General features: G+C 42.7%; 1 protein-coding gene across 2 annotated transcripts in view; it reads right to left on the bottom strand.

The window, feature by feature from the left end:
• Positions 1 to 221: 221 nt before the first annotated feature.
• The window catches only part of C13H8orf48 (chromosome 13 C8orf48 homolog), a 39001-nt gene continuing 22689 nt past the window's right edge, over positions 222 to 16533 (bottom strand). The window contains exons 8-9 of one of the 2 annotated variants that reach the window (XM_035541833.2): positions 12520 to 12594; positions 222 to 2290 (exon numbers count right to left, since the gene is read on the bottom strand). In XM_035541833.2, coding sequence (XP_035397726.1) covers positions 12536 to 12594 — 59 coding nt within the window. In that variant the 3' untranslated portion in view covers positions 222 to 2290; positions 12520 to 12535. Of the gene's footprint in view, positions 2291 to 11045; positions 11918 to 12519; positions 12595 to 16533 lie in introns of those variants that run through there. The other variant, XM_035541834.2, reaches the window with a different exon arrangement.

Genomic DNA, 16533 nt, shown 5'->3' with positions numbered 1-16533 from the left:
CACAGACTATGGACACAAAAAACCTCACAGCAAATGTTTACACTTTGCTCCATTAAACACAGTGGAGAAAACAGTGGGAGTAATCTAGCAGACCAAAAAAGATGACATCTTCTGTAAATATCTCCCTCCAACCACTCAGTTCCTAACCTTGCAGGATTTCAAAGTCCATAACTTCTTTTAGCACACCAGCTGCTTCTCCTTTAGAAATGGTGACAGCAGGCAGTGAGAAAATGACATGACTTGGAGACAAACCAGTTTTATTTAAAAACAACATTTATATATATTACACGCAATATTCCAAGTTAAAAGCGCATTATAGAGAATGCTAAGTCGAATAGCCAAAAGTTAAGAAATTGCAGAATTAAAATCGCCAATGCAACCTTAATTTGAATCTTTTGCATTATGCAGTGCGCTACCGCCTTCACTTACATGACCACATTATTTTTTTCCACAGGACCCTTGCCTCGTTCAGTGTAAAGGGTGGATGATTCTCAGTTAATGAGCAGCTTTTCAGAATTTGTTTTCTTCTTGTTGTTTAGCGTGTAGCCCATTTCTGATGGCTTGCCTCCACAGGGGGTTACTCAGAAACAGTTGAACAACTCCCTGATTGAATGCTTTATTATAGAACAAGATCATTTCATCTCTGCTTAGTTTAACCCACTTTGTTTCACCAAACTCAAACTCTACTCTGAGAGCACATGATAAATTTATTCATGGCTTTTCTAAGGTACACATTAGTAATACATTTTTGATTAATTTATTGTCCCAGCACTTCCATTTTATCTGGATACACTGTTGAAAAAATGATTAAAAAGTTTCTGTGTTGTAAAAGTATTCATTAATGTGGATGTCCAATTTGGAAAATGAGAGCATTCTTTTTGTAGCATGCTTAACATTATATGGTGCTTTAAATGCAGAAAACTCAGTTCCAGCTGAAGACCTAAGTATACAGAGCTGCTGCAAATCAGATATCACCTTAAACTGAGTATCCGGAAAACGGGGAACATGAAGTTAACGAACACTTCAAAAAGATTTCATTTTCAGCAACTTGGCATTAGAATCTCAGTAGTAAAGGCAGAAATTAAATCAAGTTTTCAAGACTGCATTTAACTGCGTTAACAATGAGACTTAGTGATGTGATTATGAAGAGAATAAGCAGTGCAGATGAAAGCTTGGACTTAAGGGCAGGCTGTCCACAAGGCTTCTACGTTGCTCCAGAACACCTAGTTTCCTGACATTCCTGCCGCTGCATAGAGAGAGCTGATTCCTCTACGGTCAATTCAGAGTGCCTAAACCAGGCTTGTCCCTACAACTGCCCTCTGAAGGAGGCTGTGTTTGCCGTAAGTTGTAGGACACTAGCCTATTGATCCTCACAGGCTAACGTTAACTTTTTTGAACAACTCACTGTCTGTACTGTACTAGTATGTGTAACTTGGCCAGACATGCACAAATTTTAATTGAGGGAAAAAAAAGCTAATAATGGTGACAAACGTTATCACTGTCAGCTTTCAGTTCCACCCTTCAGGACTAGAAGCACTAGTACCTTAGAAGGAAAGACCAAAAAAGCTGGAGACATGGGCAGCTGACAGTGTTACGTTTGGCAAACTGTTACCAACCAATTGCAATTGAAAAGCAGAGCTTAAGCAAAAAGCTTGAGGAAAACTCAGGAACAGAACAGTTAACCGATAATTAGTCAAGTGCTAAGGGAAGGCATACAGATCTCTTGGCATGGGAAGGGAGAACAGAGACGGATGCACAGGAAGCAGAAAACACAGAGTTTCTGTTTGCAGACTGCCCCCAAAGCATAAGAGAAAATGTGCTGGGAGGGTGGCATGGATTGCTGTGGGTAGAAGCAAATAGCAGGTACAGCTCGTTCAGTCTTCAAAAGAAACGATGCAAGGAACACTAGAATACAAACACACAGCTGCTCTCCAGAAGCAGAGGAGAATTAAAGTGGTTTGAGCATTCTTGGTACCCTAAATCTGGGCTCCTCTCAAGCTGGTGCAATCAGAACAACCACTAAACCCATCAGTGCACAGCTTTCCTCCAGAGACTGTCACAGAGATATAACAAGTTCCTCCTCTGTTAACTAAGACAAAATGTTAAACCCTCATTTCCAAATACATGGGTGGGTAGAAGCAAGATAAAGAGACGGAGATATGGAGTTGACCAGAACTCCCTTTTCCTGCAGTCCCATCCCAGAAAGCAGCTCTGCAGAAGAGGCCGGCCACAATGCCTCCTGGCTGGGCTTCCAGGCAACGTCAGCAGGGGGGTGGCTGCTGCCGGTCTCCTATTGAAACAGAAGGAGAAAGACTGTTAGCCTCAGTCCGCCAAGTGCTGAACATGGCCTTCTCACGCTCTGAAAGCTTCTGCATTTCCATTTTAAAAGAGAGGCGGAGATGGAGAAGAAACAAAACATGGGAGGGATATGTATAGCACACGGAAGTCCACTGACAAGAGCAACCATCTACTTCATGACAGGGAGGTATTGTCCAGAGACACGACTGCTGTTTAAATTTAACCGGCACTCTACAGGAGGCAAGACAGGCAACAAAAGAAAATCCAAGAAGTGACAAGGTAGAGATCTATTCTGGGATTTCTCCATTTCAAAGATCATAACAGCTTCTTTAACAGTTCTGACCTTTGCAATACAGCAGTGGGAAAAAAGATGTACCTATCCTGCGTGCATTAGAGTGTGCTTATTGTATTGCACACTTCCAGAACAGTCATATATGATTCAAGCTGTTTTCAGAAGAGTTTTGATCTCGTAGAAGAAACGCGTTGGCTCTTTACCTGCTAGGCCAGGACTATACACAGGAGTTGACCTCACTGGCAAATTCTAGATTTATACCGTTGTTGCCAAACGCGAAGTTATTCCTCACCTAGTAGACATGAAACATCATGCAATGAGGACAGTCCAGAACTGCTTCACGGTAAGAAAACTAAAGTCACAACACAGATCAAACGTGTCTGCGTAGCCCAGTGTTCTGACACTGGTCACTCCCAGATGCTTTAAAAAATGCTTTTACGCTTACAGAGAAAAGCCAGAACAGGAAACCTGCCCAAAAGGGAGTTTGCTCTTTCCATTTGCAAAGCAGTATGCATCTTACAACTGGAGGCCACAACAAAGATTCCTGTAATTATGGATGCTCTCATTACCATGTTAATATTGACACTTTTACTGAAATCCTTTAAGGCTTTCAACCTTAGTGGAAGTTCGTACCAACCAGTTCTACAGAACAACATGCTACGTACAGAATCATTTCCTTCCGTTACTATCATCTGTAATGCCTTTCAATTGCACTGAATTTCTCCCTACCCTCCAAAAATGGTACTGACTAATTAGGAATTCCTAATTTACTTCCTCAGCTTTACTTACTTGATATACTCCTACCGTACCCTCTTTTGCCTGCCTCCTTTCTGGAGCAAAGAACTCAGGGACTGTCCGCCATCTTCACGAGCCCCTCACAGATAGCTGTGCACAGTGCTGGCAGCACAGCCTGCTAACCCAACTGGCCATGCCTCTGAAATCTCAAAACCTGTTCCATATTCTACAATCAGGTCGTATTCAATTAAAATTAGCGATACCGATAGATGTAGCAGCAGTACCGTGGTATGCCATTTATGCTCACCAAGGAAATAGACTGTTAATTGAGTTTTTAAATAAATTTTTATCTCTCCTCATAAAATCAAACTTCCTAGTTAGGACTGAAGAAAAGAAAGCACCGAATACAAGCACCAAGACTTTTTGCATAATACAGATTCATTTCATTATGTTTGGTAACAAATGTTGCTCTTTGCTCTTCCGCTACAGTCAATATTTATAACTTTATCAGATGAAGAGGAATTTGATGGCCTGGCTTCAATGAGAAATTTTGCTTGTAATAATATATATATATATATATTTATTTTTTTTTAAATGTATGCCTGCTCAGTTCTAAATCCGTTCTCACTGCATCAAGGTGAAACGGTGACCTATTACATGTAATGGTCTTATTTCAATCTCTCCATAATGAGATCTTTTACAACAATATAGGCACTGAAGGTAGGAAGAGAGAAAACATTACCTTGGGAGTAATCTCTTTGTATCTGGTACCTACATTATGTTGGTATCTGATGTGCTTCAATTTGTCACTGTAGTTTAAATTTCTAAGAGAAAGGACAATCTGGAAGCATGAAAAATTACTAATTATAACATTTAAAATAGAAGCAGCAATGGAAATGTCAACAATATGACTGGGCCATCAGAGATTTTGCAATGATGAATAAGGAGCATTTCACTGCAGACTGGGGGAGAAGCTTTGGGCCATTTTTCAAAGCTTGAAGAAGTTCTCAAGGAGTTACAAAAGTTCATTTTTCTCCTATCCCTTCAATTACCATCAGAACGTTTTGTGGCCTTTCCGATGGCTCCGATGAACTTCCAATAGCATTTACTGTCAAGAGACACACAAGCACAGAGATACTTTGGCCTAAGTCCTTTTGAAATCAGCGGGAGTTGGGTGTTTATATGTCACTGCTGACTTGGATCTGTGGGCCTAACCATGACATGAAGTATTTACTGAACCACTGATTTCCTGGAAAATGTGTCTTCCTGGAGGAGACAGAGCTATACCACATAGATACTGGTCTTGTACTTGGTCAATAACCCTCTGACAGAGCTACAGACTTCATAATGTCTGATACGGTTTCTGACTGGTTACAAGCCTTGAAACAGAAAAGATTCAGGAAGTGCTAAATCTGACAGCGTGAGAAATTTCAGTTTATTAGACATACTGGATTAAGGACAAGTAGCTGAAAAAAAGACCTGATATAGCATTAAAATATATTAGACCATTTTCAGACATTCCATGCTGGCTTACTTATGAGTTCATAGGCAAAAATGTTGGGGAAAGTTAAATATAAATAAAAATAGAGGAAAAAGCTACCTTTGCACTAATACAAACTGGAAGAAATTTGTATTGCCTGGGCTTTGCATATATATATATATATATATATATATATTGATTGACTGTGCATGCATATATATGTATATGTGAGAGAGAGAAAGCTCTATGTACATTTACACACACATTTTATATATATCTTTCCCAGCTGACATAAGATATTCGCTAAGAAGCTGTGTGTAAAAAGAAATAAAAAAGGAAGCTTTCTAAAACACATGAGAGAAAACTTCAGTCAGTAAGAAAAATAACTGGGGGGATGAAAATATAAATAAGGATTAACCAGAGCTGTAAAAGCCTGTTAGCCACGTTTTCTTATTTTTCATTGCTATCTGGCAAAACAGAGAAATTATTAAAAAATAAAACCAAAGGAAATATCTCTAGCTACCCTTACAGAATGGATGACAACTCTGTTGAAAAGCAATTGTCTGTCCACCTGAAATGAAAATTACACATAGAGGTCAATCTCCAGGTAATAAAACCCAGGTTCTCTGCAAGACTAGCTCAGAAATACACCATTTTTGAATTTAAAGCCCAGGGACAGTTTCAAGCTGTGTTTTCAGTACATCTATATTGTAGTAAAGATGTAAAGTGCTTTTTCCTACACTCCATTGATTTGCCCTATAAAGGAACCAATCGCAATTCTTCTCTCCTCCAGCCTAAGTAGCTGCACTCCCCCGATTCCTTTAAGAGACCCACAGTAAGCAGGCAGGGCAGGGGAAATGAGAGCGAGGAGCCTCAGCTGCACCCTAAGGATAACACAGCAGAGAACTGCGCTGCACACCAAAGAATTCAGAGTTCCATATTTTGATTTATGCTGACATGAAGGCTGCTTTTCTTGGTGTGGTATCCTGACGGATATCACCTCCAGTCCAGAGGCTCCTACAGGCTGCACGGAGCCCTTCATTAAGATGTTGCCAGGAATCAACACTTTGACTGTTTCAGCCTTTAAATACCAAAGCTGGCTAATTTTTTCTGCAGACTGAAGGAAGGATACCTACTCTGTAGGCAGGTGCAACTCGTTAGATGACAGTCATTTCTGGGTGCGCAGAAGACAAGCTCTCCTGTAGCTTTACACTAACTGGACACGTTGGACGTCATGCCTTCACAGTGGCAACCCACCTGGCTACTGCTTTTCCCTTCGTCTGGTATCACGCGTCTAGCTTCTTTTGGGCAGGATGCTTCTGTAAGCAAAGAACAAGATAGCCTACTTTTCCAAGTTAATTCCTTTTAAAAAATGTGGACAACGAGGAAGGTGGCAGAGGGTGGGATGTGACGTAAAGGCGGATGGAAATGCAGAAGAACAGTTGCTTAGCACCTATGAAAGTCAGGCCCACTTCTTCACAAGATATATATGTATTTCCGTAACCACAGTTAGGAACCCACATTTGAGTTTTGGCCTCTAAATAACCTGAATCCATCACGGGCTTTTTGAATGTGCAACTGATAATTAAATAAACAAAGATACTAAAAGTCGCATGATTCTTCCTGCTGCAGTCCTGGCAGCGAGCAGCAATTCAGCACTCAGGGACAGCTTTTGTTTTACCTCTGCTCCTGTCGGGAGCTTTGCCATCTATTAATGAATGACAGACGGATCAGAAAAAGGCGCTGTAGAAACTTAATTTTCAGCCAGTGGGACAATATGGGATCAGGCAGCAGCCTTCCTGCCTTTGTCTGAGCTAGAGATAGAAAATAAAGCTTGGAGTCAGAAACCATTATCCAACCCTAGGCTGTTTCATGTGGGCACGAGTGTGTTTTGGAGTGGGTCCGTAGCATCTATTTATCAGGGACTAAATCGATACAGCACAGCAGGATAGAGACAAACCAGGCGTTTGAGGTATTAAAAAAAGCCTGTGGAAACGCCAGATTGACAGCCAAGAGGAACGTGCTCAAAATCATTTGGAAGCCAAAAAGATTTCTTTTATATTCTGCTCTATTTCTTACTCAATTAGGAAAACTCACCTGACAAAAGGAGTAAGAGATTACCCTGCTTAATGACACAGAGAAGGGAGGAAAATAGAAGCATTTAAATCCCATAAGCATCTCGTCTTTGTCTCAGCTTGCTTTTTATGCCTGGATTATGCTAACACTATTAATCTTTGTGCCTGTGACTAACTCCCAGGTTTTTATGTTAGTGACCTGATTCTGCACCGCCACGCTCCTCCCAGTTCGGTGAGGCTCCCCATGTGATCCGTTCTTCCCCCTAAATAAAGTTGAAAAATTTGGCTGGGAGCAGCGAGTGCTGCTGAGGCAGCGGGTGCGCGGAGCCGTTCCACCCTCCCCGCATCTGCAGCACAGACCAGGCGCCCGCTCGGCACTAGCTGCTTTCAGGACCGAGGGGGATGAGGCTGGCCACTTAGCAGGGGCGCGGGCTACCTCCATGCCAGCCTTCATCAGGGGCTCCCAGCCTTGCCGCCCCCTGCTCGCGCCCCCCTTTTGAGAGTAGCCCAGCAGGCTGAGGACGATGTGGCCGGAGAAGGTGAGTGCTGCATGGCTATGATGAATCCTTTGTGCGGAACCGGAGCCTCGTTGGCAGGAGGAGGAGGGAGGGGGCAGCAGTCGCATTTTTTTTCTTTTTTTTTTAATGGACATAGTCAAAAGCCTCCTTTCCTTCCCCGTTATGCCGAAGGCGTGAGCCTCTCTCCGAGGGAATCCACCTAACGAGCTGCTTTCCCGATGAAGCTGGTTTTCCCAGTACGGGGCGCAAAGCGCAGCAGCAAAAAAAAGCCCAAGCGTCTGAAGGCGCCTGCTGCAGACCTGTCCTTTGCCCGGCTGGGCAGGCAGGTGCCTCGCCGGGCACAGCTCATCCTGCTCCAGCCCTTCACAGCCTCCCACCGGGCACAGCACAGCACCCGCTGGGTGCCCGACGCGGTGCCCAGCACGGCATGGGGCAGCACGGTGCCCAGGACCACCCCACCATCCGGCTGTCCCCCAGCCCAGGAGCCCCAGCCTGGCCGGGGACCACTCGTGCGGCTCTCCCCCGCTACCAGCAGCTGTCCGAGCAGGAGCCAGCACGCGTCGCTCCTCCCAGGGCCGCCGAAGGTGCTCGCTCAGGCACCCCACCACCCCTATGCACACGCTCCTCTCGCTGCGCATCTTCCTCCCCGTCCCTCGGGGGGCCGCAGGTAGCCCTCAGCCTTTCCCGTTCATCGCCACCCGCTTCTCTGCACGCACGACAAGCCTCCCCCTCAACCACCCATGGCACTTGGCCCCCCGGTGCACAAACAGGAGCCCCCCGTCCCCTCCACGTGCCTACCTGGTAGGTGCAGCTCGCTCTGTGCGCATGCAGACCACGCGCTGGGGTGCCCCTCAGGCCCCCCGCACGCCCCGTGTCCCCTTCCAGTCACGGCTAAAGCCGTGCACCCACTGATCTCTGATGCATTAACTCATCTCAGAGGCATTTCACACAACTTCTCCCCTGTCTGGGTTGTGATTTCAAGCTAAAAGGGAAGTCAGTCCTCACTAGTAAGTGCTGAATGCCCGAAGAAAGTCTCCATTCCCTTCTCCCCAATGCTCCTCTAGCCTCAGTGCAGGGACCAGCTCCCTGCACACTGGCTCGTTACCCCCAAAAGTACCTGTGCTTGAATTCTGTCAGAGGGGAGAAGAGGGCAGGGAGGAGGATGGGTGCTTACTGCTTACCTACAACTCCCAGATTTGACAGACACTGTCCCAGTCCATGTTGGGAGGAAATAAATGGGATCTTAGTCCAGAAACGTACGAAGCAGCTGCATCTAAAATGACATTCATCACTCCACTGTCTATCCCTCCCTGCTTCCTCCCACCTTTTAACTTAGTATTTTTCTTGCACAATTTTAAAGATGAAATTCCCTGCGTACTGAATGTATTGTAGTCCTAGACTGTGACTATTCTTCAAGAACAGACATACTGGCTGGAAGGAGAAGAGTTTCTTTTTTAAATGAGTTGGATGAACATTTGAATGTTCAAGCAATCTTTTGCTCCTTGGCATGTTTAAAAAAGAAAAAAAAAGAAAGCTATCCCTGCGGGAGCTTCAATCTTGGCAGATTTCAGATCCAAGACAAAGGCTGCTAAGCATCCCATCCATTATTACATTCCTTACTAATAGTAGGGAAAGAGAAAAAAAGCAGAAAGATTAAAAAAGGAGGAGGGAGGGGGATAAAAAAGCAGATGTCTTTTGTTCATCCCCCTGTTATAGCCAATTAGCCCAGAATCAGAACCTTCCTTCACCTGCAAAGAAAATGAGAATGTAATGAAAGGGCCACTGATTGTCTTAAAATCTTATCTTATGAAGCTTCTTAGGATTTTGTTCTGTTCATTTTAATTCAGCTCTAAACTGCTTTCAAGTTTTCATTTAACCTGTAACTCAAGAGAACAATTAAACAATACACTTGGACCTGGACTGGTGAGTACTTGTTCTGACCCCAAAACTGTAATACAGAGCATTATGACAAAGTGACCCTAGAAACAGACAAAAAGAAAAAAACACTGAGTGAATTTAAGTACCAGTGTAGGCTAGGGAATTGTTTGTACCTCAGGATTTGTGTTTTCACAGAGTAACATTTAAAATGTAGACTCATGGAAGAATTTACAGCCTGCCTCTGCAATCACAAGATGTAATTGCCCCTGATTTTGAAAGGCGTGTGGGAAGAACAGGGTAGAATGTTGTGTAAAGGAAATGAACATGAACTAAATTAGCAAAAAGTTAACCACGAAATAAATTTCAAATGGAAAAAAAGAATCCCTATTTCATAGGATACACTTTTCAGTTGCTGCTATAAGATTGCCTCCTCTATTAGGAAAAACAAAGGGTGGCTTATCTGCAAAATCCATCCTCTGAAAAGAGGTATATTGAGTGCTGCTTTGAAAAAAAGAAATTTCAACATAGGCTTCACTGCATTTTAAAAAACTATTTCAAAGTGAACCTCACAAAGGAACAGATCCGTTCAACTGTTTAGAGAACAGCACCATGATACAGCACTGGTTTCCAAATTCAAGAGGAAAAAAAAGAAACCCTCCAACCCCTCCCCCAAATATGAGCACCTGAAGGGAGTAAGACTCTACATCTCTCCCTAACATGTTTTATTACAGCATTCATAAGCCTCAGTCAGTGTGCCTATTGGGAGCATTTAATACACAGTTTCAAAGCTACCCCAAAAACAGTATGCTAGGATTTCATTGATCATGATGATAAACTTTCTTTACACCACTCTATAGACATGGCATCTAAAATATGTATCACAGGTACATTTTGCTAGCATTGATTTGAGGAGGGAATTTGTCAAGCATTCAGTCTACAACATGATTTACTTGCAGTTTCTTCCTGGTAACAGGCATCAGCAGCATCCGTAAGGATTTGGACTTTGCACACACAAAAACCAGTGTTTACCGAAACATGCAGTTTTAAGAAGGCTGCAATCACACCTGAAAAACTACTGGTATTTATCAAATTATAGTTATACCAAATCAGCATCTTACACTATCACGAGAAGTCACCAATAAAATCAGTGGGATAAATATCAGTTTCAGAGAGTTTAAGTCTACAACACAACAGGTTTGTTGCTTCAATTACCCTACACTTCAGCAAGGACTTAATTAAAATGAAAACCTTGAGAAAACAAACAAAAAAAACCAACACACCAGAAGTAGCTCCATATAGGTTCTCTATAAACTAAATGCCCAGGCAAATAGTATGTAAATAATGAATGTAAATTCGGTCCCAGCCCACATTAAGCACAGACACCAGCCCACAGCAGTTATTCTGAAATAACTGAAAAGCAAATGTCCTGAGTAGTGCTCACAGCCTGCAACTTCCATCTGAATCCATGGAGGCTCTTTTGCTCAGCAACCCTCAGTGCAGAGGTAAGGGGGTATCAGGATCTGGCCTGAAGTCACTTGCTTTTGTTATACCCAGTCTGTCCCTCAAAGTTATCCGAGCCTATCACAGCTTTAAGGAGAATCAGGATCCCAGTGGATATCGTTCCTTTCACAGGAACAAGTTTAAATCTTCTGTTGACTTACAGATCTGATCAATGCTGGAATGAATTTTTGCCAGTGCTTCCAAAACTTGCAGTCTTTCCCTCCTCCTGAATCAGGGAGGAGGAAAGCTCAAAACAAAACCACCAGACAGTCAGGAACACTCACGTTGTATTTCCAGAGTATCATGAAGACAGAACAGGATGAACAACTGCTAAAAGCAGAGTTTTCTTGCTCACCAGGATATAAATAGGGTAAAGCATTTTGAGAGACTAGGGCAGAATTTTACAGCCTTAATTAAAAGACTAATTGACTTGCTTAAATCTGCATTTAAGTTGCCTGTTATATCATAGCAAGGGTATTATGCAAATTAAGTTTCTAAGGAACGATTAAGTATAAAATTTAGTCTAGATCAGTTTGGGATTTTGGTTTTAGATTAAGAAGGAAGACAAAGCCAAAAGCCAGGTCCTTTCATTTTAGGATCTCTCCAATAACTCTACAGTGTTTAACACCTACAAATCTGGTTACACATTACAAACATACGCGAAGTGGGCTGCTGTGCTTTACCAACCCAATGTTTATTATTTAAGCCCATACCCTCAAGGACACAGAACCTACTGGGAAGTACAAAGCCTATCTGGCTCTCAGCTGAAAGCTGAACAGCACTTTGCAGACTTGAAAGCTCAAGATTTCCAAATGTGTTTTAAGCACCCAAAGATAGACAGATCTGTACCAGTACACATAGGCATTTTGATAACGGCTATGGTGGTCTTATACACTTATTTAAAATACCCATAAAATCTGGCCCTTGGTTCTTACACAAGAGTTTCTAGAAGATGCAGTAAAAAAAGTGAGATATTTCAGACTTGCTACTTGTGTGCTTCTTGAAGTCCTTCCTCCCTTCTATCCTTCTCCCGTTCCTCCCTTCCTCCTTGTCCCCACTTTCATTTGCTCTCACTCCCACTCTGGCTTTCATCTCCAATTTTGTGCACAAGTGTATTAGTAGATGTCTTGCTACACTAGCTCTGGAGGAAGAGAAAAGAATCATTTACATATGAGGTTTAGAACATGATACATTTCATACAAATGTTTTCACATCAAAAAGATGCAAATCAGGAGAAAGGAGGCACATTCTTCTGTAATGCAATAAAAAACAGAAAATACACTTTGAAAGGCAGCAGAAAAATTTACAAGCAAGCTGAAGGCAGAAAGAAAGCCTGAAACTACATTAGAAAGCCAATACATATTAAAGATGATATAAACGCTAGAAGGAATTCAGCATTTGATTTGAAAATGCAGTATGTGTGTATGCATGAGTACTTGAGAGAGAGACATGCAAGACAGCAACCAAAGATTCTCCTCCTACTGGAATCAGAGATTCTTAATACTAATTCACAAGGAGCAGGTCTATAGTTTTATGCCAGTGATCTTTAAAAAGATGTTTTTGTGTTCATGTGAGAACAGTATCATAAAATTTCCTTGCTCACTACTGGTTTAAATGTGCTTGTCAACCTTTCTTCCTCAATGAAAGAAACCGGAAAGTCACAGACAAGAAGTCTGAGTTAACCTGAAGGTTAGGTATGTACAATCGGCTTCCTATTAAAACAATAAAACCACAGCACCTCACCTGTAATTTCTGGCCCTCATCCTTCCAACGAAGCTGAAGATTTTGGACGTTCACAGAACTCAGTCCTTCCTTCAACTGCAACAAAGAACCAGAAAAGAGAGTTATCCTAACAGAAAAAAGCATTGGCAACTAGAACTCCACATAAGCCTGGCTTTCCAACCCAGTATCTTGATTTTATTTGTTTTTAAGGATTCAATATAAGTTGTCATTATTCTTTTTTATATAACACAAATAGTATTATTATTAATTACCAAGTCACTATCAAACACAGAGGCAAGTTTTGCCCATATAAAATGGTAGGAGTTTCAGTGAAATCAAAAAAGCTGTTGATCCACATTTGTATCTCTTTCCAGCAATTCAGCATTTGATAGATATGCCAATAACCTGAATTAATCTTTGAGATCAATTTGTCCCTGTAATTTCCTTTGTTTCTCTCATGTAAATTGCATGAAACTTTCAGAGATCAAACTCAAAAAACAAGGGGAAAGACAATGGCCACCATGAGGACATTACAAAACAAGGAGCAGATTTTGGCCTTCCCAGCTTATACCAAGTGGTACTTCACTTTACATATTTCATACTTCACTTTACATATTAGCTTGCTAAAACAGAAAGGTATGAAAATATGAGCCACGGTAGCAAAGTCCATCTCTAGGTAAGGGCACATACCATGCATTCAGCTTACAGATAGATATTTTAATACACTTTCATGAAAAGTTTCTTCCAGGACAAAAAGCATTTTTTTTTTGGAAATACCTGAACCATTCTAATATGTTATTAAATGTTAATGGGAATTAAATATGCACATTCCTGAGATATTAGTTTGCATGTTCTTAACACTCAGACAAAATACACTGAAGACTTATGACTCACACATAAAAACAACCCAATAATGTAAGAATAATTTACTATCTATTTGAATTAAATTAGGGCATAGCTGTTGAAGAACATTTGGTTTTTTTTAATGGAAAGTTTCCTCACGAGAACGTGTTGACACTGTGGATGGAAACTTGAAATGTGCACTCTGTGTATGTGTGTGTAAGTACAATGATTAAGGATAATATGAAGTCTTCTCTAGATTTAAGCACACTACAAGAGGTCCACCTCTGTCTCAGAAACCGAAATCTCAGTAGGACATTGCAATCTGAGCTATGCTATTACATTTACCTCTGCCGCTACTGTGGTCTCTCCAGAGCTGTGTAGAAGTGACTAACCACCTCCCCAACCTGCTGAGGATGCTCCTCCTGATGCAGCCCACAGTGCCACTGAACTTTCCAAAAGCACACTGCTGGCTCTTGTTCAACTTGGCGTCCACCTGGGCCCCCGGGTCCTTTTCTGCAAAGCTGCTTTCCAGCTGGGTGGCCCTCAACACATATTTGGGCATGAGGTTCAGCTCAGTTTGTTTAAACATTCCCTAACTCAGCACTCCCATACCAAAGTTACGTCCTCTCCGTGCCACACTTTCCCACTGGTCTCAGGGGGCTGGGATAGCAGAGGGAGACTCTTCCCCGTAAAGACTGAAGTGAAGAAGCCACTAAGTGCCTCTTCATTGCTCACCAGGCCCCCTGACCCATTCAGCAGTAGCACATCCGCATCTGTCCTAGCCTCTCTTCTGCAGAAGAGGCATTGTCATTTACATTCTTCTCAAGATTCATCTTCTGATGAGTTTTGGCTTTCCTAACCCGACCCCCGCGTGCTCAGATAGTCGCTTCTCTCTGCTTTTACCACTTGCATGCCTCCTTTTCTGTTCCAGCTTTGTCGGGAGCTCCTCACTCATCCACACAGGCCTCCCGTGTCTTCACTTCATTTCTTGCACGTTGGGATGGACCATTTCTGAGTTTGGAAGAAGTGACCCTGGCAAGTCAGCCAGCTCTCCTGGACTTCTCTCTTTAAGACCGTCTTCCATCAGAATCTTCCAAGCAGGTCCCTGAACAGGCCAAAGTCTGCTCTCCTGAAGACCAAGGCCGTGATCCTGCTATTTGCCTTGCTCCCTCCTCTCAGGATACTGAAACTCCAGCACCTCATCACCACCACAGCAAAGGCTGCCCCCAGCCTTACCACCCCCAAGCAGTTCTTCCTTGTTTGCAAGTATGAGGTCCAGCAGAGCCTCACTGGCTCCTCCATCACCTGTGTCAGGCAGTTATCATGAACACAGTCCAAAAATCTCCTGGACTGCTTGTGGCTTGCTGTGTTGCTCCTCCAGCAACAGAGTGCTTGAAGTCCCCCATAAAGACCCATGCCTTTAAACACAACTCATCCTCCACCTGCACGAGGAAGGTCTCTGCAAGAGCTTCTTCCCTACCAGGCAGTCTGTAGCAGATACTCACAACAGATACAACAGACACAACGCCACCTCTGGTGATCTGCCTTCTAATCCTGACCCACAAGCTCTCCACTGCCTCCTTACACATGCTCAGCCACAGCTCTGTGGGCTCCAGCTTTAGGATTCCTAGCATTTAGAAAGACATTCCCAGTATTTAACATTCCTGAGGGCCTAGTATCCATCCACGGCAGCACCCTGCTCATATAAGCCATCTCTGTGAACCCACTGAGCTCACCGTCTTGTAACTTCACAAAGACCTCAACCCTTACATTTCTTCTCCATGCTGTATGCACAAGCACCCAGACACTCCTGCATCAGCACCCAGACACGCTCATTTCCCAGAAAAGCTGAGAGCTTCTCCCATAAAGCTTTCTTGGCACTTGCTCACTGTGTGCAGACACCTGAGAAGAGCCCCTTTTCAGTCTCTGGTCCACATCACCCTGCACCCTTTGCTCACCAACCTGGCCCGCTACCACTTGCCTGGGGGTCACCATCTCACTACCACCTCGTTCCTAGTTTCAAGTTCTTCCCCTGGGCTAGACAGTCTTACAGCAAACATGCTTTGGCCTCACTTGGTTAGGCGGATCCCAGCTCTCCCTAGCAGTCTTTGATCCTCAGATGGGGTTCCCATGGTAGTAATAACCAAATCTTTGCTGTTGGCACCTGTTTGTGCAACCAGCTGTTGATTTGCAAAATCTGTCAACTTCTCATCAAGACCTTGTGGTCCTTGCACGTGCGATACGAAGTGCAGCATGGATTAGAAAGCTCAGCTTTTCTTTCTTCTGCTGTTCCATTTCAAATACAGCACACCACACCATTACTGCAGTCTGAGGCTCTGGATGATACTGTAGCTCTCACTGGATAAGAACACAGTAATATCAGGATTGGGTGAAGCATTCTTTGCCCTCAAGAGGTTTAAAAGTAAAACATACTAAAAAGTAGTGGTAACAGATACTGATTGGTTTGGTCATAGTCTGCAGCAGAGCCGCAAACTGAACCCTCAGTCAATCCCTTTTGAAGCCCATCAAAGCAGCCTCCTTCTTCCCAAATGCAGCTTAAGTACAAGCAATACTTGGCAGATTTAGATTTTAAAAGCATTTTGGTTGTTATCTGAAGAAATGTGTACCTGAGCTGATAGTGAAATTGAGTTACAAATAACATCCACTCGCGTTTTTGGAACCTAATGATTTTACATTTTCCCTGTAGGAATCTGATAGCTGTGGATACAGATGAGATGAGGTACAGGTTCAGGCAAGTATGACAAGATCTGAATTTCATTAGTGCTGAGACATTTCACCCTCCTGGACTTTCATGTGGGTGGTAGACACTTAGCTACTCCATAAACCACAAGTGCATTTACTCAGTTTCTTCAATTCTTTACTTGAAGTTTCTTTCTTCAGGCTACCTGAGAAAGCTGCTGGATACATAACAAACCAACAAACTAGTAGTAAAATATTCTATTGCCCATAACCTCCTGATATACCCCTTGCCAGTAATACAATATGTAGACATTCATTAAAGTTATGGTTTGTTGCACTTGTTTTCTTAAATGTAAAATTTTCTATCAGCTTTACAAACACGTATTTTTTTTGTCTTAAACTACAGTAAAATCTGGCTTTTAAACTTTCTTTAAAATCAACAGTTATTTTTGACTATGTAAACATATTGTTCCAAACTGGCAAGAACTGCTC

Source organism: Cygnus atratus, chromosome 13, assembly GCF_013377495.2.
Source record: "Cygnus atratus isolate AKBS03 ecotype Queensland, Australia chromosome 13, CAtr_DNAZoo_HiC_assembly, whole genome shotgun sequence".
NCBI lineage: Eukaryota > Metazoa > Chordata > Aves > Anseriformes > Anatidae > Cygnus > Cygnus atratus.
Note: the sequence above shows the minus strand (reverse complement) of the source record. Positions and strands in the feature narration are given on the sequence as shown.